This window comes from Hyperolius riggenbachi, chromosome 2 (genome assembly GCF_040937935.1).
Source record: "Hyperolius riggenbachi isolate aHypRig1 chromosome 2, aHypRig1.pri, whole genome shotgun sequence".
NCBI lineage: Eukaryota > Metazoa > Chordata > Amphibia > Anura > Hyperoliidae > Hyperolius > Hyperolius riggenbachi.
Genome location: NC_090647.1, coordinates 570,969,722 through 570,989,860, shown reverse-complemented (window position 1 = coordinate 570,989,860; position 20,139 = coordinate 570,969,722). Strand labels below are relative to the sequence as shown.

Sequence of the window (20,139 nt, the reverse complement as noted above, 5' to 3'; positions counted from 1 at the left end):
AAGACCGGAGCACAGACAGAGGCAGAGCTACAGGAACGGAGTGCAGAAAAGAGAAGACGCTTCACGCTGGTATCAGGGAAGTAATGCCACGCTGATTTGTTGCAAGGGTGGAGGGGCAGCTTCTGAAGACTGGAACACCCACCTGGGGTCCTGAAGCGAGAGAGGGGAAATCTGTACTGGCAGAGCGCTGTGAGTAGTGCAGCCAGCCACACCCCCCTCTCTCCGGGCTACTAGTCACACATCCAAATCAAATCAAAGTCAAGTCAAAGATAGCTTTATTGGCATGACCAAGATTCATTACAGGTATTGCCAAAGCAAGGGGAAAAGGGAGACATGGGAGGGGGTGCTAGCTGCTGGGAGATATGAGCCTTGCAGGAGGGCTGGCTTTATGTGGACAACGTTGTGAAGTGACCTGTCACCTGGGGATGTTACTCATGAAAAGTATAGCAGCCAGATACCGTAGTTGTAATGAAGGTAACCTAACTTATGGGGGATGGAGGCTGTAGGTTGCTCTGTGTCAGCCTGCCTGCTAGATAGCCTATTCAGTCTCTCCACTTTTGCACCTGGTGCCCCTGTTCCTCAATTTTTCTACCCCCTTTTCCATTTTGTGCCCCCTCTCTCTGTCTTTTCCTGTCCCATCTTGTGCCTGCTCTAAAAGTATTCATGTGTCCTCATCATTGCAAATAACAGGTGAATTAATAAAACACTGGCATCTCACGCAGCCCTTGGCCCCTTTCACACTTACACCACTTCCTCATGTCACCAGTGGCGTACCTACCGTCAAGCGGCAGGGGCGGCCCGCACCGGGTGTCTGCATGGTAGGGGGTGACACCCGGAGTCCTGTGTTGCCGCCCCTGCCGCTGCTCTGTGGCTGCCCCTGCACGTTGTGCAAATTGGGGTTTTACACCTGTCGCCTGCTGCCCCCCCGCGGCCGTCCCTGACTCCCCGCTGACATGTATGAGTTAAAATGTTTGTATTTAGTTTAAATTGCTGTTGGCACTTTGCGATAGATAAGTGTAATGCTATGTTTTTGGCGTTGCTAAGGCCTCACACTCGACTCACACTAGCACACAGACTAGGTAAATACATAGCTTACGACTTCACACTGTATTAGGATATTTATTCAATTATTTACATTATTTACAGGTATAGCAGTGAATCATGGATAAGTGATAGAGTAAAGAATCAATACATTACCGGATATTGCATCATCACTCCGTATCGGGGGACCAGCGATCGTCAGGAGGCAGCGCATACACAACATCACACAACTCGTCAGTAGTGGAGAGTCCCATCAGAGCAAGGGAAATCTCTCTTTCTTATACTCATAGCTCCACCCATTTTCCCTATTGCTTCTTGGGGATGCTCAGGCATGAGCCTTGCTATGATTGGATGACTTATAGTCAATATTCTCATGAACAGGACTAGTTCTGGTTAAGTCCCGTGTGAAAGTGCAATTCCTGAAACAGTTAATTCAGGGTTACGCGCTTATTGCAACACAGTGTTATATAACCATATCACGTGCCACGCATGCTCAGTACTTGCTTTGATTGGGTATGTTCGGCCTTCAGCCTATCCACAACATGAGAGTATGATTCATCTCTCGTGCTCGCTGCATGATAGCGGCGCAAACAACATGTTTACATAACTCGTAGTAACCTTTATTTTGTCAACGGTTTTCTTATGGAGAATGGTCCATCACTACTAAAAGATGCAAAATATGTCCTCTCTACCTACTGACTAGCTTGCTAATGTGTTTCTTACCTAACAGCCAGTCATTCACACAGACTCTTCAGACTTGTATCACATTCGGTCCTTAGCGATGACCATTAACATATGAAACCATGACAACTTTTTCCTTCTTACAACAGATTCCATATGCCACATAACAGTTCCATATGGATAGGATAACTATAACAATCATTACAATCAAAAGGGGATGAACCATCCACTTCATCATTGTTTCTGCTGATGGCGAATAACCCATAAATACATCCCACCAATGGTGGGAGGTGGCATCTGCTATGGCAGAGCCCACTTTAACAATTTTGTTTGCAATCACGGTAGTACTGAGCTGGTGTACGATTATACTTCTATTCAACTTTTTAATAGCACTTTTTCACTTCCGTTAGATTTTTCAACAATCCGCTTTAGTTTAGTCAGGTTTAGATCCCAATTGGGAACTTCCAAACCTTGGCCTTGCCAGGAAACCTTTGTAGTTAACGCTATATCGGGCATCAACATAAAAGTTTCATTTTCCCATTGGAATACGGTGATATTGTGTATACATCCTGCAAAAGGCACCCTCATTTTAGGGACCACCTGACGATCTGTCACTACACATACCACTTGAGGTGTTATTTCCACCATCCAGCGGTATGTTATAGGCATTATGGTCCACCCACATTTGTTTACAGTGTTCTGTAACAAACAAAGTTCATATACAGTAGACTGTAACTTACATATTTTACTGTTTAAAGTATTATCACAAAAAGTCAAATCATGTGTTCTATTGCTGTCATCAATAACCTGTCCATAAAACGTAGGTACCCAGAAGTGCTGATCACCTTCTGGCCCAATTAATAATGGCAAAATAACATACTTACACATTATACCACTTTTAGTAACATTGTAAAGTGTCAATTGTCCCATGCAAAATGTATCATTGCACATCACTTTAGGTGCTTTGATATCTATCCAGTGATCAGTTCTTATCATGGAACTGAACACGGTCCTCCAAACCTCCTCACATCCAGTCAACAACATAGTTTGAAATAACCCTTTCTGTTGTTGCTGTTGTAAGGTTTGCATGGAACAGATAGTCCAGTTTACAATTCTAGTTATTTCATACATAACAGAGGCACTTGCGTTAATTAAGCCAAGCAAATCATCATCTATTTTAGCTTGTAATTTTAAATGGCGCCCATATAGTTGGCATCCATTTAGCTTGTAAAGTTAAGACATCATTTATTTTTCTTCCAGCGTTATGCAATCTATTTGCTAATGTTTCAATATCAAGACTATTAAGAGTTCCAGTCAATGTCCCATATCCTCCTAACAAAGAGTCATACCACTCTCTCCGTATTTAGTGTGGTTTAGAACAGTTTATGGCAGCTGGAAACGTGCATGAATCACAGTCTTTTAGGCATGTTGCCCCACCTTTGCACAAGTGGAAGGTAGTCTCTTTATATGCCCAGGGTCCACTTTAGCATCCATCATATCCACAAATATCAAAGTAGGCCCCACCGAGACATGTTCCATTGAAAGTAACATTGAGAACGTCACATGCTTGCCTAGCATTACAGGTAAAGTTTCTCTGTAAACAACCCTTGGTTTTATTTCCCCACACGAAAGTCACAGTGGATCCCCTGTATCGGTTACTCGAATACTTGAAGTCCATGCATTAACGCCACAACTTTCCAACCACACGATACCAAGGATTCCAAGGACAATGCCATAGACATGGAGATCAATCTGCAAAAAACCCAAACAAGTGTGACTTATTCTTGCAAATAACATTTTTCCTGTGGGATATATTCCCACTTTTCCTGTTCTGACCTCCAGCAGAGTTCGGTCCTTGCCTACTGCAATCACATCTGCTGGAGGAGGCGGTCCTTGGGGATTCTGACCCACATTTTAGCTCCAACATTTACTGTATTAGTAGAACCAAAATATTCATCACCCTTTACTGATGGGCTTCCCTCTCTACAAATAAAGGAATTAGGGTCCCTTTACACTTAATCAGCTGCTGTTAACTGCAATCAAAATAACAACTGATGTACAGTCCAGAGTCCGTGTCCCCCTATGGCCTCTTTCACACCATACACTGAAAAAAACATTGAAGTCTTTTCACAATGCATTGCCATTGGGGAAAAAACAACAACAAAAAAAAAACCAAGAAAAAACAAAAACAAACAACAACAAAATTATATGCGTACTAATGCATACCAGCGCATTAAGTGTAAAAGGGCCCTCAGGAGAACCTGGGCTATACAACTCTTTGGCCTGTGTATACACAGTGTCCTCCCCTAAAAACTTTAACCCATCCTCTCTCCTCTTCCAATAATTAACTCACTATTTCCCAGGTTAATCATGATCACTTTAATTTATTCTTGATAGTCGGAGTCAATTACTCCTTCTATCACTATAGCTCCTTTCTGAGCAAAACTGGATTGGGTAGCTATTTGCCCATAATGTTAGTCAGGTAGTTTACATCCTATACCTGTGGGAATGGTTGTAACCTGTGAGGGGTTAATGATAACAACTTCTAAAGCATGCAAATCCAACCCAGCTGACACAGGTTTTCCCCTATATGGAGCTACCGCATCCTTATGCATTTTCCAATAAGGAATCGTTTTTACTTTAACCACCCCACCAGCTAGTTTCTGGTATAAACAAAAATCTGTTATCTTCACAGTTTGCATTATTTTAAACTAGAATATGCATACATTCTAGCATCTTTAACAGAGGTATTATTGAACATATAATAAACTCTATATCAGTAAGGTCTCAAAGCAAACTTCATACAATTCAAAGAAACAACTCAATTCACACTTCATCATCAACACATTCTGCCACTTCATGCCATTCAGCTAGTCAGTACAACATTCAACCCTAGAGAAACCAGACATTTCTCTGCAAGACAAACAAATCTCATTTAGTAACTAATGACCTTGGCCCGTTTAAAAAAAAACAAGCTAGGCCTTTCGCTGCGCATGCATGTGCCCGCCATGCACATGCACCCGCCACGCGCGTGCCCTCATACACCGTTGCGCACACGCCGGCCGCCTCTGGCCCTATCCCCCCTCAACTTTTCCCCAGTGTTTCTGCGCCCCTCCCTGCACATGTGCAGTGCAAAAAAACAAAACAAAACTCTGAATAGACGCAGAGACACAGGCATATTATATAAAAAAGTTTTTCAGTCTAATTACGCAATATTTTCATGCTACATTGCCATAATAGACTTCACAGTTCTATTTCTTTCACACAGTCTCATCTAATCTAGCTTTCAGCTCAAACAGGTAAACAATTTCACTCCTGCACAATTATAGCTAGAAACCAAGGGAAAATTTGCTGGCAGATGTCCCCGTGACATCATAATCACATTTAACCCTGTAAATAAAAAGTGAGCATTTGCAGGGATTTGGAAGTTCTAGCAAAACCCAGCACAACACACAGTGATTCACAACGCACACACACAAGAAAGTTGCTTTACTATTTCTCACCTCTTTAACCATTTATTTTATCAAACAAGATGCATGTCCCATGAAGTAAGAGTTAAAGGTCAATATTTTTTTTTTACAGCATGTACTCCTGAATGAAAAAATAATGCTTGCCAAGCACCCCCAGCTGAGGAGAGCAGCATCTCAAGCACTCACTGGCTCGCACACATTCCTTAGGAGCCCTCACCGCCCGTGCACAAATGCATTTTTTTTAAAACATTCCTCTATGCATTCAATTAAACAAAAACCAGACATATGAATACATGATTAATCAGGACTCGCTATAACGGATTCACCATATAAAACATTCACTAGAAACAACAATGTTAACCCACCTGTCTTGTCCAGATTATATTACCATTTCAACTCTGCCAGTGCAGTCAGATACTGTCACTTTAAGGAATTTGCTTTACAAGTTTAAACAGAGCACTCCAAGATTATACTCCGAAATCTACCAACAAAGACACAGACTGTATTAAAAACCGTAGTAGTAAAAGCTGAGATTCACTGTCAGGTTACTCTCTGCCCCTTTTTCCCATCCATATTTTATCATTAAAAATATGGGGTTTTCCTTAAGAGGGACAAAAACAGCAGTAACAACCTAAAGAAAGTTCCCAGCTATTCCTAATCTTTTCAAATGGAACAAAATACATTTGTGCTAAACACTTCCAATTCCAGTTCAATGCACATTGTCCTATTTTTTGTGCAATGATCAGTGGCAGAGTTTGGCTTCTTTTTATTTATAGAAGCTCCCTGCTCCACTGATAACAATCCAAAATGTGTCATCACAGGAGCCTCTTCCCCAGCTACTTCCTCCAGTACATTTATTTTACCAGCTGCAGATTCTGTTACATGTTGGTATTTATCTGCAGCTGCCTGTGATGACACTTGTGCAACTATCACTCTGTCATCCTACTCTAGTTCCTTTTTCTAACAGGACTACCCTTTTTCCAACAGGAATACCCTCAAGTAAAGTAACAACATTGAGGGATTCTGATTCTTTCAACTTACACAATCTTTGTTGAAGCTTTCTATAAGCTGTTAACAACATTCCACTATGCCGCCCGGGAGCGACATCATGCCCTGCCTTAACAGGCCCCCCCCCCCCCCCCTAGAGTCTTATCTACACCTAGAGAGAGCAACAACATCACCCGCTTCAACGGGGAATCCCCCCTAGAGTCTTATCTACATCTAGAGAGAGCAACAACATCACCCGCTTTAACGGGGAACACCCCCCTAGAGTCTTATCTACATCTAGAGAGAGCAACAACATCACCCGCTTTAACGGGGAACACCCCCCTAGAGTCTTATCTACATCTAGAGAGAGCAACAACATCACCCGCTTTAACGGGGAACCACTATATTCCAGCATCAGGCAGCGTCCCTCAACCTCAAGTTGAGCCTGTTCCGCCTTTTCTTGATTCTGGAACGCCTTCTGCAATCGCTTGTGCACACCACGATATGCAGAGGCCAACACCCAGCTACTTCTAGCTGGGGTAACTGCATCACCTACCTTGGCAGGGAGTTTCTCAAGTACTTGAACTAAATCAACCGGTTCTGATTCTTTCAACTGCTTATCCCACGATTCTGCCAACCCATGGCTAGCTAATTCCACTGCTATAATATTATACGGAGACTCGGTCCAGCCGGGGATCTCCGCAGGTTCTTTTAGGCATTTGGCCTTTTTCTTAAACATATTGCCTTACTTTTGGCACACTGCCAACTGGGCGTGGCTTTGACCAGAGGTGCCCCTCAACTCCTAGACACCAATGGTCAAACTTCCCACAGATAAATTTTACTTAGTTCTTAAGATATCTTGACTTGAAACTAAGTGGGAGGAGCTATCGACTCCAAACTTTGCCCACACCTGTAATCTGTCCCAAAATATATATATATCAAGTATCAAGTCAATATACCATACAGGGGCAATTTTACAAAGATTTAGATTAATTGCCCCACTAACTGGCAAAATGCCAAATTTTGCAAAATTACACCCAGAGACCCACAGAATCATAGGCAATATATTTCAGAGGTCAAAAGTCATCCTCGTCGCCATTTATGTAATGCTGTTTTTGGCGTTGCTAAGGCCTCACACTCGACTCACACTAGCACACAGACTAGGTAAATACATAGCTTACGACTTCACACTGTATTAGGATATTTATTCAATTATTTACATTATTTACAGGTATAGCAGTGAATCATGGATAAGTGATAGAGTAAAGAATCAATACATTACCGGATATTGCATCATCACTCCGTATCGGGGGACCAGCGATCGTCAGGAGGCAGCGCATACACAACATCACACAACTCGTCAGTAGTGGAGAGTCCCATCAGAGCAAGGGAAATCTCTCTTTCTTATACTCATAGCTCCACCCATTTTCCCTATTGCTTCTTGGGGATGCTCAGGCATGAGCCTTGCTATGATTGGATGACTTATAGTCAATATTCTCATGAACAGGACTAGTTCTGGTTAAGTCCCGTGTGAACGTGCAATTCCTGAAACAGTTAATTCAGGGTTACGCGCTTATTGCAACACAGTGTTATATAACCATATCACGTGCCACGCATGCTCAGTACTTGCTTTGATTGGGTATGTTCGGCCTTCAGCCTATCCACAACATGAGAGTATGATTCATCTCTCGTGCTCGCTGCATGATAGCGGCGCAAACAACATGTTTACATAACTCGTAGTAACCTTTATTTTGTCAACGGTTTTCTTATGGAGAATGGTCCATCACTACTAAAAGATGCAAAATATGTCCTCTCTACCTACTGACTAGCTTGCTAATGTGTTTCTTACCTAACAGCCAGTCATTCACACAGACTCTTCAGACTTGTATCACAATAAGTGACTTTTCGCCACCACTGTCCTAATCTAATGTCCCACCATTGCTAAGTTCATGTAAACTTGTCTTCTCCCGTGACCACACCCACATTTTGGTCTATGGCCACACATTTTTCACGCAACGTAGCCCCAATTACGGGGGGGGTGACTGTGGATAACCAGCACCGGGTGCCAAATACCCTAGGTACGCCACTGCATGTCACGCCTAAATGTTACATCCCGTCACGGAAGCAGTGATAGTCCTATGGGGCTATCACATTGCTCGCGGTGTATCGTGTTGTGGCGAGTCCCGTTGCAATGGTGCAAGAGCCGCAGTACATTGAGCACATTTATCCTGGAAGTGAGACATGCTTTCATTGTTAACCACTTCAGCCTTCAATGTCGTTTCACTTTATGCATCCGAGCAACTTTCACCTCCCATTCATCCACCAATAACTTTATCACTACTTATCACAATGAAAATGATCCATATTTTGTTTTTTTCCGCCACCATTTAGGCTTTCTTTGGGTGGTACATTTTGCTAAGAATTATTTTATTACAAATTCATTTTCAGAGGAAGATTAAGAAAAAAATGGAAAAAATTCATTATTTCTCAGTTTTAAGCCATTATAGTTTTAAAATAATACATGCTACCATAATTAAAACTTATGTATTTTATTGTCCCATTTGTCCCGGTTATTACACCATTTAATGTATGTCCCTATCACAATGTATGGCGACAATATTTTATTAGGAAATAAAGGTGAATTTTTTTCATTTTTGCATCCATCATTTTTTACAAGCTCATAATTTTAAAAATAACAGTAATATACTTTACTATATACATATTATAAAAGTTCAGTCCCTAAGGTAACTATTTATGTAGTTAAGATTAAGATCACGCGCACCAGGGCTGGGCAGCAGTGCAGGCTATCTGGAAGGATATATCCGTCCAGATAGGTTAAAGTATGCCTCACTGTATGGTCGCACCGCGTGGTGCAGAACAATCGCACCACAACAGTGTGATAGGGGTCATACAAAGTACATAGTCATGTCACTGATTGGCCTCAGAGGAGCTCACAATCTAATCCTACAATAGTCATAGTCTAATGCCCTACCATATTATTATTATGTATTCATATAGCACTGACATCTTCTGCAGCATATTACAGAGTACATAGTCATGTCACTCACTGACTGTCTTCAGAGGAGCTCACAATCTAATCCTACACTAGTCATAGTGTAATGTCCTACCATATTATTATTATGTATTTATATAGCACTGACATGTTCTGCAGCACATTACAGAGTACATAGTCGTGTCACTGACTGTCCTCAGAGGAGCTCACAATCTAATCCTACCATAGTCAGTCTAATGTCCTACTATATTATTATTATTATTATGTATTTATATAGCACTGACATCTTCTGCAGCACATTACAGAGTACATAGTCATGTCACTGACTGCCCTCAGAGGAGCTCACAGTCTAATCCTCCCATAGTCATAGTCTAATGTCCTACCATATTATTATTATGTATTTATATAGCACTGACATCTTCTGCAGCACATTACAGAGTACATAGTCATGTCACTGACTGTCCTCAGAGGAGCTCACAATCTAATCCTACCATAGTCATAGTCTAATGCCCTACCATAATATTATTATGTATTTATATAGCACTGACATCTTCTGCAGCACTTTACAGAGTACATAGTCATGTCACTGACTGTCCTCAGAGGAGCTCACAATCTAATCCTACCATAGTCATAGTCTAATGTCCTACCATATTATTATTATGTATTTATATAGCACTGACATCTTCTGCAGCACATTACAGAGTACATAGTCATGTCACTGACTTTCCTCAGAGGAGCTCACAATCTAATCCTACCATAGTCATAGTCTAATGTCCTACCATATTATTATTATGTATTTATATAGCACTGACATCTCCTGCAGCACATTACAGAGTACATAGTCATGTCACTGACTGTCCTCAGAGTAGCTCACACTCTAATCCTACCATAGTCATAGTCTAATGTCCTACCATATTATTAGTATGTATTTATATAGCACTGACATCTTCTGCAGCACATTACAGAGTACATAGTCATGTCACTGACTTTCCTCAGAGGAGCTCACAATCTAATCCTACCATAGTCATAGTCTAATGTCCTACCATATTATTATTATGTATTTATATAGCACTGACATCTTCTGCAGCACATTACAGAGTACATAGCCATGTCACTGACTGTCCTCAGAGGAGCTCACAATCTAATCCTACCATAGTCATAGTCTAATGTCCTACCATAGTATTATTATGTATTTATATAGCACTGACATCTTCTGCATGTCACTGACTGTTCTCAGAGGAGCTCACAATTTAATCCCATTTGCAACCTCTGTCTGTCACCCCTTGTTGCAATGTATGTATCCCTATTTATTGTCCAGCGCTACGTAATATGTTGGCCATTTATAAATACAATAATAATAATAATAATAACCCCTACCATAATCATAGTAATGTCCTACCATATTATTATTACTGTATGCTTTTATATAGCACTGATGACATGTTTATTTTATGAGGAAACATTTTTTTTCGGGGGGAGGGGGGGAGGGGAGTGAAGGGGGCCCAGTAAGTTTGCCCAGTATGGGGCCCACAAATTTCTGAAGGCGGCCCTGAGTATATTCACTCAATTTTCCCTTATGCTACATAGATTTGGTAAGATTGGATGAAAAAGATTGGATCATTAGTGACCACCATTACTCTGAACAAACCTGATAATGACCTGGTGCACAATTCTAGCTAGTGGTATTATCACCAAGATATTTCCCCCCCCCCCCCCCCCCCCCGTACAGAGCATGATGGTTGCCAGCAGAGTGCGGGATACATGCCTCCTCCTTGCTGACTTGATGTAAGTATACGGTACACAGGACTAGTGCTGTTTAAATCCAGACTGAAAACCCATCTATCCAGTTTGGCATTTTCAGAAATATAATTTTTGTTGTGTGAATACTTCATCCTACCAATTACTGAATCTGAGAGAGCCTAAGCGCTTTGAGTCCTATGGGAGAAAAGCGCTATAGAAATGTTATCCACTGTATGTGTTCTCCACTGTTCAGTAAATCAGGTCCACTAGAACTGTCTTACCAACATCAGTAAGGGCAGAAGAGCTGCAGGTCCATTTTTCAGGCAGGCTTCTCAACTTTTTTTTATTTATTTTTTTTGCTCGTTTCATGCAAAGAACGAGGAAGAACTTCAGCAGCTGAGGAATAGTCACCAACAAGAGGTTGCAGGTAAAAGGGGAGCCCAAGGTGTGTTACCAAAGATTCCAGAGGGAACCCACATGAGACCCTGTGGAAGACGTGCAACATCACCATCAAATTATTGAGCAAACGTTGGAGTATGGAGGAGAGGACAACTGCACCAACATGTGCCAAAGTTATTTAATTCCAATGACTATTTTGCATACAAGAATTGCTTGTTCACAGCAAAAAGCCAAAAACGGTAACGTGTATTAGCTGTGTGTAGGGCAAACAAAACCTACTCAGATAATTCTCATCATCTTTTCTGACATGAAGGGTTGGTACAAGCCATTGTGCTTTGCACTCAGACATCAGAATTTACTATAAAATATATCCTATAAAATACAAGCTACAGTAATTATCCAAACCTTCAGTCAGAGAGGACCTCTGAACCCCCTCTTACCTGTTGGGTACCTTGATCCTCAAGTATCGGTCCACAGCTATGGCCAGCAGGGACAGGATGGAGGCATTCGTCATTATGATGATCAGGCAGCAAATAAACAAACAGCTGTGGAAATACATTTCTATCTCCAGGTTTACGACGATGGCCAGTGGCATCACCAACACTCCTACCGCCAAGTCTGCCACTGCCAGGGACGCAATGAAGAAGAAGGTTGTGTCATGCAGAGCTGGATTCATCTTCACTGCCCAAATCACCAAGGTGTTCCCCACCGTAGCCAGGACTCCGATAATGGCCTCCGCTGCCATGTACGCCACAGTGAGGCCACCAAGTTCTGATGTCTGGTTGGTCATGTTGGAGGAGCTCTGCTGTGAGGACTTGTTATGAGGATGTACTATCAGGTAAGCTAAGTATTAAACACACTAATTACTTCCTTAAATTGTACCAATATATAAAGAAAATGACCATGTATGTAGATGTGGACCACAAAAGGAAACCGATGTCATAGGTTGGAACAGCTCTGGCAGAAGTAGCCATTTCCTTTAGCTCATATGCACGTTACAAACATAAATATATTAGATATACATTCACTGAGTACTTTATTAGGAGCACCGGACTCCTTCTTGTACGTACAGTTGTCTGAGCAGCCAATCGTATGGCAGCAGAGCCATGACAAAAGACATGCAGTTACAGGCTGAAAGCGTCTATTAATTTTTACTTTTAAAAAAACAGTGGCAGAAAAATGTATTCTGAGCGATTTTTTTGCATGGCAGTGTTATCGTTGGTGTCAGACAGGCTGGTTAGAGTGCTGATCTCCAGGGATTTTCATTTTCAACGGTCCCTAGTGTTTAGTTGCAAATAGTGTGAAAAAGGAAAAAATATATACCTATCTACACACAGAAATGCCTTGTAGTGAGAGGCCAGAGGAGAATGGCCAGACTAGTTTTAGCTGACAGAAAGGCTGTGGTATGTTTAATAATTATGCCAATTAATAATCTCACCACATCAGCTGCTACTCCTGCCAGCTGGAAACAGGAAGTTGAAGTACCAGATGTGAGGCCTAGGCTGTGCCGCATAATGGCTGTGCCCAGTGGGTGGTCCTTTCAAACTCCTGTAAGGGTCATTAGCTTGCAGCAGTTACTAATATTTGTTGAGATGGATGGGACACAGGGATAACGGCACAACACAAGACAAAGCAGGAGGGGTGAGGAGGAGAACAATGGAGAGGGCATCCAGATGAGAAGTCCTGTCTGTCCGGATCTTTCAATGCATCATGGCTGCTGTATACATAGCTCCCAACTGTCCCTGCTCAGCAGGGTAGGTGTTTGGCCTGCTCTCTGTTTCATCCTTCACTGCTCAGCCTGCTTCTTATCAGCCCTGATCAAATCCCCGACTGAGCATTCAGTCTGGCTTTGTTCCGGAATTATTATAGCTTAGTCTGTCTTCTGTGGTGTCTTTTCAAGTCCAAGCCTGCCCCTTCTGGCTCTGCTCAGGAATCATTATAGCTGAGTCATTATAGCAAAGCTCAGTCTGGGATTTTGCTCAGTCGGGGATTTTATCAGGGCTGATAACAAGCAGGCTGAACAGTGAAGAATGAAACAGAGAGTAGGGTAGGTGTTTTCTCTAATGTTCCCACTGATCTATATGGTAAAATACATGAGGGTGCTTCGTCTCTGGTTCTGATATCTGAGGTGAGAATAAACTGATGAAAAAAACAATTGTATCTAGCCTCATTCTCCTAAAAATGTCTCTTTTTAGTTACCCCACAGTTTTATTTTATATTTAAATCAAGTTTGTAAGTTTTTACTGTTTCATTGTCTCTGCTCAATGACACGTTCATTGAAGTATGCCAGAGGTCAAATTTATCAATTATTGACCCTTTTTGTCTCTCTCCTGCTCTCAGAAGCCATTTACTGCCAGGAAATGTTTTATGGCTGTAATTACTTATCAGTGAGGTTTATGCTATAGTCTGACCCAGTCCCGACCCGGGCAGAAACTGTCACTTGCATGCCTGATGCTTAACTTTTTCAGGCAGAGAAAGAACAAAAGGAGCACAGCATAGTCATTTGTGTGCTGGGCACTGTACATACCCATGTCTATCTCATCATGTCACATGTCACCTCAGTTGTCCTTTAAAAGGAATCTGAAGTGAAAATAAAAACTTATGATATAATGAATTGTATGTGTAGTACAGCTAAGAAATAAAACATTAGTAGCACCAATATGGATCTCATATTGTTTTGCAGTACAGGAAGGGATAAGCAACTTACATTGTTATCTATTCAAAAGAGCTCGGTCAGCTACATTCCTGTTTTCTGAAGCACTAATCTCAACACTGTTTCTTATTTGTTTAAGGCTTTACTGCAGGCAAGTTCAAAGGGTCATTACTAGCTCTGCTTTGTTTCATAATTTAAAGTGCTCTGAAAGTCAACATTTCTACTTTGCTCTAAAAGATTCCTCACAGCTTTAAAGTTACTATCCCAGAATTTTTTTTTAGCAGAACATCACTGAAATGGTTAAACGCCCCACTTTGTCCTGCTATGCAAAGGCTATTCAGCTTCAAATCCGCATCCAGACTGGAGATAATAATCTTTGTTAACATTCCAATGTTGATATATTTGTGTGTAACAAGTAAACAAACACTCTCTGAGAAGCTGTCTCTGCTTCAGGCACACACAGTTCAGAACAGCTCATTAGAAGATTTTAATATATAATAAAAAGCAGCTGGAATAAAATGCAATGGCAGCTTTCAGGGCAAGATAAACTATACTTTGAAAACTTGTTGTAAAGCTTGACAGGTCATGTCAGCAATCAGTCTCTATGCCCCAATCTAGTGCCGTGACTCTGAGCCCGGCCCACGGTCTTCACCTATAGACAAGCCCCCGCGTGAACAGGACACTTTATTTGTCTCCTGACTACGGTCACCCCCAGGTCTTAACATGCAAGGCATACAGACTGAAGTAGAGTGGACAGTAACCCCCAGAGCCCAACTGAGGCAAGTATCCACAGAGTTCAAGAGTTCACAAGTGTCAAACTGTAATAGTACCTTGATGATGAGAATGAGAACCACAATGGACAGGCAGTCAGCAGATCCAGTGACAGGCAATAGTTGGTCCAGGAAGCAAGGTCAGTTCAGGTAGCAGGCAAGAGTATCCAGGAAACAAGCAAAGGTTGGTTCAGGCAGCAGGCAAGAGTATCCAGTTAACAAGCAAAGGTCAGTCCAGGCAGCAGGCAAGAGTATCCAGGTAACAAGCAAAGGTCGGTTCAGGCAGCAGACAAGAATGGTCGGAAACTAGCCAAGGGTCAAGGGACAGCTATGCTATCACGGGCGATGACTGGGAGCACTCAGTATGTTTAAATACAACTCTCATCCAATCAGTGGCCGGCCACACTCCGCACATCCAATCAGGCAACAGTACCCTGCCTAAAGGTGGCCACACACCATATCATTTTTTAAATATCTGTTCAATTAACAATAGAGATTGCCCGAACCTCCAATTTTTGGTTCGCGAACCGGGTTCACGAACTTCCGCAAAAGGTTCGGTTTGCGCGAACTTTCGCGAACCGCAATAGACTTCAATGGGGTGGCGAACTTTGAAAACTAGAAACACTTATGCTGGCCACAAAAGTGATGGAAAGGATGTTTCAAGGGGTCTAACACCTGGAGGGCGGCATGGCGGAGTGGGATAGACGCCAAAAGTCCAAGGGAAAAATCTGGATTTGACGCAAAACAGCGTTTTAAGGGCAGAAATCACATTGAATGCTAAATTGCAGGCCTTAAGTGCTTTAAAACATCTTGCATGTGTATACATCAATCAGGGAGTGTAATTAGAGTACTGCTTCACACTGACACACCAAACTGTGTAACGCACTGCAAACAGCTGTTTGCGTTGTGACGGCCGTGCTGGACTGGTGCGCACCATGGCGAGAGTGCAGGCCATGGCAGTTTTCAAGCCCATATGGTCGCTGGGCTGTGGTAGCTCAATGATAGAACAACAGTGACTGTCCAGCTGATCAAATTTGGTCTGTCCACAATGAAGCAACAACCTTTTTATCTTTAAGCTAAGTACACAAGGGGGGACAATTGTAGCTGTCGCTAGCACACGGGAGCGTGTGCGCGACAGCTCGGCGACAGCTCGTCGCCAAGTCACTCTGCATCCACACGGCAGCAGAGGGATTAGCAATGCGGCGGAAGCTGTCACCGAGGTTCCTCCCCCCGCCGGAAGCTCCGTGTGCTGTGTGTGGGTTGCTGTCGCTAGCCCGCATACACATGCGGGACTAGCGACAGTTCCGGTGAGGTTGCGGCGACAGCTGTAGCCGGCGATTGAACATGTCAATCGCCTGGCGACAGCTCCGACGGGCGACGGTTCGGGGCGCGCGCATCATACACACGGGCGAACTGTCGCCGCAACACGCGCGTGCCACGTGGTTGCGGCGACGGCCGTACCCCGTGTGTATGAGCCTATAGTGTGCCACCCCCTGAGACACTCATATAGCCGGCAGTCATTGCTTCATTGTGATACGCAAGCCCCTTCACCACGGCAAGGTAATGATCACAAAGGGGAATGGGCACATGTACATGCCTTTTGTTTTGTTGTTGCAGCTGCACTGCAGCCAGAAAAATTAGGCAGGCATGTACACACACCAGAAAAATTAGTATAGCGGACGCTGCTAGCAGCGGCCTTAAAAATTCAGGAATCTGCCTGGAGTCCTGGACCCTGTTGGTGGTGGCGGAGAAGGCAAGCGGTCTGCAGGCAGAGATGCTGTGTGTGGGGACTGACTTAGTCTTCGGGCGGGCAGTAGCCTGTTAGAACCTGTTCTATATCACCTTGCTTCGACACCATTAACTTCTTACAGTTGCGTCTCACAGACTGTGAGATCACTTGACTCTCCACACACAGCAAGCAGGAGATAGACTTTCTCAGGCTCCTTCAATGTTTACGGTATTTATTCAAGTAACAGAAATACAGATAGATACAGTTTATCATCTCCTTGCAAAGCAGACTTCCATGTTGCGTTACAGCAGCGTGAGTACCTTCCTTCTGAGTTCTGACAGTACCCAGGTCTTCTTGTATCTTACAGAAAGGAAGAACATACTTAGAGAAATAATTGGGTTCCAGTCAGTATTGAAGCATAGCAGGAATCAGAGAGAGAGCCCCCTTTTCAGCTTGTCCGGCTATTAATACCGACTAGGAAAGAGTTAAACGTGACATCATATTCGCCACCCCTAGATCAGATTATTGGTGGACCCTACTCGTGGTGTCATCATACACACCTACTTGATTAATAATCAATGAGACATTTGACCTACATGCAGGCCTGTGGATATTTACATAACATGGCTGATGTTTAGTGTTCCTGTGGTGTACGTATTTGAGGTCAGAGTGGCCGATGGCCTTCTTTTAGGAACATGTTCTCAGTATCTGCGTGTATCCTCTGCTACACGCAGACCCTGAGATGCCTCTGCCTGCATCACAAAACTCTATTTAGTTTAAAGGCATATACTGCGGACAAGCCTTTTCCATAAACCTCAGGCCAAGTAACTGAGGCCTACTTAAATTATAACAATCCCCCCTAAAACGGCTTGACCCGCAGATCCCAGCGTCTGAACCTCCCAGTACCTGGTTTCTTTCTTTTATGTTTCACTTTTCGATGTTCGTGCTCACACAACTCCTCTGCTCTAGGCGGTTACCCCTGGAAGAGAGAGAGCAAGACCCCTTGGTCTTCCTGGAACCAGGCTCTCTGGGGAAGCCCTACTTCTAAGTCCCTCAATACCACATGCTCAGCATTTGCATCACTTGCGTATCACTCACAAACTTGCATGACCACAGAAAAGTGAAACTCGTTTGGTTGTTACAAAACGGAGCAGTGCCCGGTGCCTTCTAAAAGAGCGCCTTTATACAATCAGCTCCATCATAGGTACTACTAAACCTATACCCGTAACCCTGTATATCCCTTGATTTAAAAATATCGGTTCATGAGATTGTTTATGAGGCACCAATCTCTGGACCAGGTTAATTGGTTTTACGTAATTTTAACACGCAACCTCACCTGGATAATGGTGCCTAAAGTTGTCATCCCCATCCAGACGACCAGTGGGTGTAGAAAGAACTTTGGAACTGCAGAGGCCCAGTCCGAGTGTCCCTGAAACATCACCGGAACCTTTGTCCACCAGGGCAGAATGGAACTCACCTGCTCATTTTTGTGTTCTACCTCGTGAAGATCACCTGTATCATGGTGAAATCTTACCTCTAACTTAGTGTACTGTTTGTTTAACCTTTGTAACAAAATGTGGTCGTCTTGGATCAAACCCTGTTCCCCTTTGTCCCATGTCGTGTTCTCTTTCAGGACGGGAACTACCCGTGAAACTTTGACATTTAGAAACAAACCCTTTCTCTTAACAATTTGAGAAACAACGTCATCCAACCTGGATGACAGGATCCATATGGGATCTCCCCTCACACAATATGTTCCCCTTGGAAACTCCCCCTTATCGGAACAATTATGAGAATATACCTTGAATGTATCATTAGACCTTATGTTAAAAAACCAAACCTTTCGGGGGGGCGTGGCCTACGCAGCAGAGAAGACGGACGCGCTGTAGCCGAGCTCCCGCTCCAGTGCAGAAGAAAAGCGGCTAAAGCATCTCCTTACCGCAGAGAACCCAGCCCAGGATGGCAGAAGAAGAAGCCATGGACACGGCCGGCACAAATAAGCGGAAGAAATCCCCGCAACCACCCAAAAAGCTCCTGGATTTCTTCCAGCCGCGAGGCAGCCGCCGCCCCACACAGGCTCAAGATGGCGCCGACCTAGCCGCATCCCAGCGACAAACAGATGATGCCAGCAGCGGAGAAGCAGCCCACCGCTCAGAAGCAGAGCGATCAGACCACACATCTCCTTCAGACAGCCCGGCCAAGTCCAGACCACGGAGGGACACTTCACAAGAGCGGGTAAGCCTTCATCCTGCCCCACTACCTACTATATCAGGCCCACTCTCCATAGAGGCTTTCCCAGCGGCAGACACCCCAGCCACACAGGCCTTCATTAAGGACATCCTTATGACCTTTAGATCCTCCCTGATAGCAGACATGGCTGTCATAACAGGCAACTTGCAGTCTGAAATTAATGATCTGGGGGACAGAGTATCTCATACGGAAGACGCTATAGGAAACCTCATTAGAGAACACAATGCTGTGGTAGATTCCTCCACATCTCAATCTATTGACATTGAATGGCTGAAAGCTAAGGCTGCAGACACGGAGGACCGGAACCGTCGCAATAATTTGAAATTTAGGGGTATTCCGGAACAAATCCAACCCTCTGATCTTAAACATTATCTACAGACTCTCACTAAAGCAATATTGCCGGATACCCCTGAGATAGAACTTACAATAGACCGGGCCCATCGTCTCCCCAAACCTCAATACCTACCTGACTCAACCCCAAGAGATGTGATAGCCCGTTTCCTATTTTACCAGGTAAAAGAGGACCTGCTAACAGCTACACGTAAATCTGGCTCTCTACCTGACCCATACGCTAACATCCACCTCTTTGCTGACCTATCTGCCCACACCCTGCAACAAAGAAAAGCCCTACAGCCCTTCACCAAAGCACTCAGGGATCTTTCAATTCAATACAAATGGGGCTTCCCTACCAAGTTACTTTTCTCATACAACAACAAGCACTACGCAGTAACGTCCTCTGATACAGGATACAAACTCTTCAAGCAGCTCTGTATTTCTGTTCCAGAACCTTCCGCTCCTCCCCCCTACCATCCTGGAGGATCTAAGCTGGTACACGAATGGCGTACCCAAAAGAAGAAATAACTACCCACAAGGAGGCAATAAATAGCTACATACTTCTGCACTGAAAGGCCAGCACTCTGTAAACTTTCAGAGTCAACACCTTTCCCCCACAGTTTGAAGTGTGCGCTTCTGAACTATGCCACACTTATTTCAGTTCTATACAAAGAGGAAACCTCTACTCTTATACTTTGCATTTAGAATCTCTTTTTGTCATGCCCCCCAACCGTCCCGTTTTCGGCGGGACTGTCACGGGTTGGGGGGCCCCTCCCGCTATCCCGCTGCCACCCTCCGAAGTCCCGGGCTGAAAAAATCGGGCAGAGAGGAGGCAAAAAAAAAAAAAAATCGATAGTCCAGCCGCGCAATGCGGGGAGTGGGGGCTGCATCATCCTCCCTCCCTCCCTCCGGCTCTCTGAAGCTACCTACTGTGTGGGCCCCCCGGGATGCAGAGTTTGCGCAGCGGTGGTCACATACCTGTCTATGCGCTTGTACGGGAGCCGGCTTCATTCTACTTCCTGTTTCCTATGACATCATAGGAAACAGGAACTAGAAGAGAAGAGCAGGCTCCC

At 43.7% G+C, this 20,139-nt stretch overlaps 1 protein-coding gene and 1 long non-coding RNA gene across 2 annotated transcripts; both read right to left on the bottom strand.

Annotated features, from left to right (window-relative positions):
- Positions 1 to 1,103: 1,103 nt before the first annotated feature.
- Positions 1,104 to 8,067, bottom strand: LOC137547436 (uncharacterized). Its single transcript, XR_011026586.1, has 2 exons — positions 5,558 to 8,067; positions 1,104 to 3,474 (listed from the first exon to the last, which is right to left on the bottom strand). It is a non-coding gene; the product is annotated as an uncharacterized lncRNA (long non-coding RNA).
- Positions 8,068 to 11,767: 3,700 nt separating this feature from the next.
- LOC137545318 (adenosine receptor A3-like) lies at positions 11,768 to 12,121 on the bottom strand. Its single transcript, XM_068266431.1, has one exon. It carries the CDS (start codon positions 12,119 to 12,121, stop codon positions 11,768 to 11,770), a length of 354 nt encoding a protein of 117 aa, XP_068122532.1.
- Between the last annotated feature and the right edge of the window lie 8,018 nt (positions 12,122 to 20,139).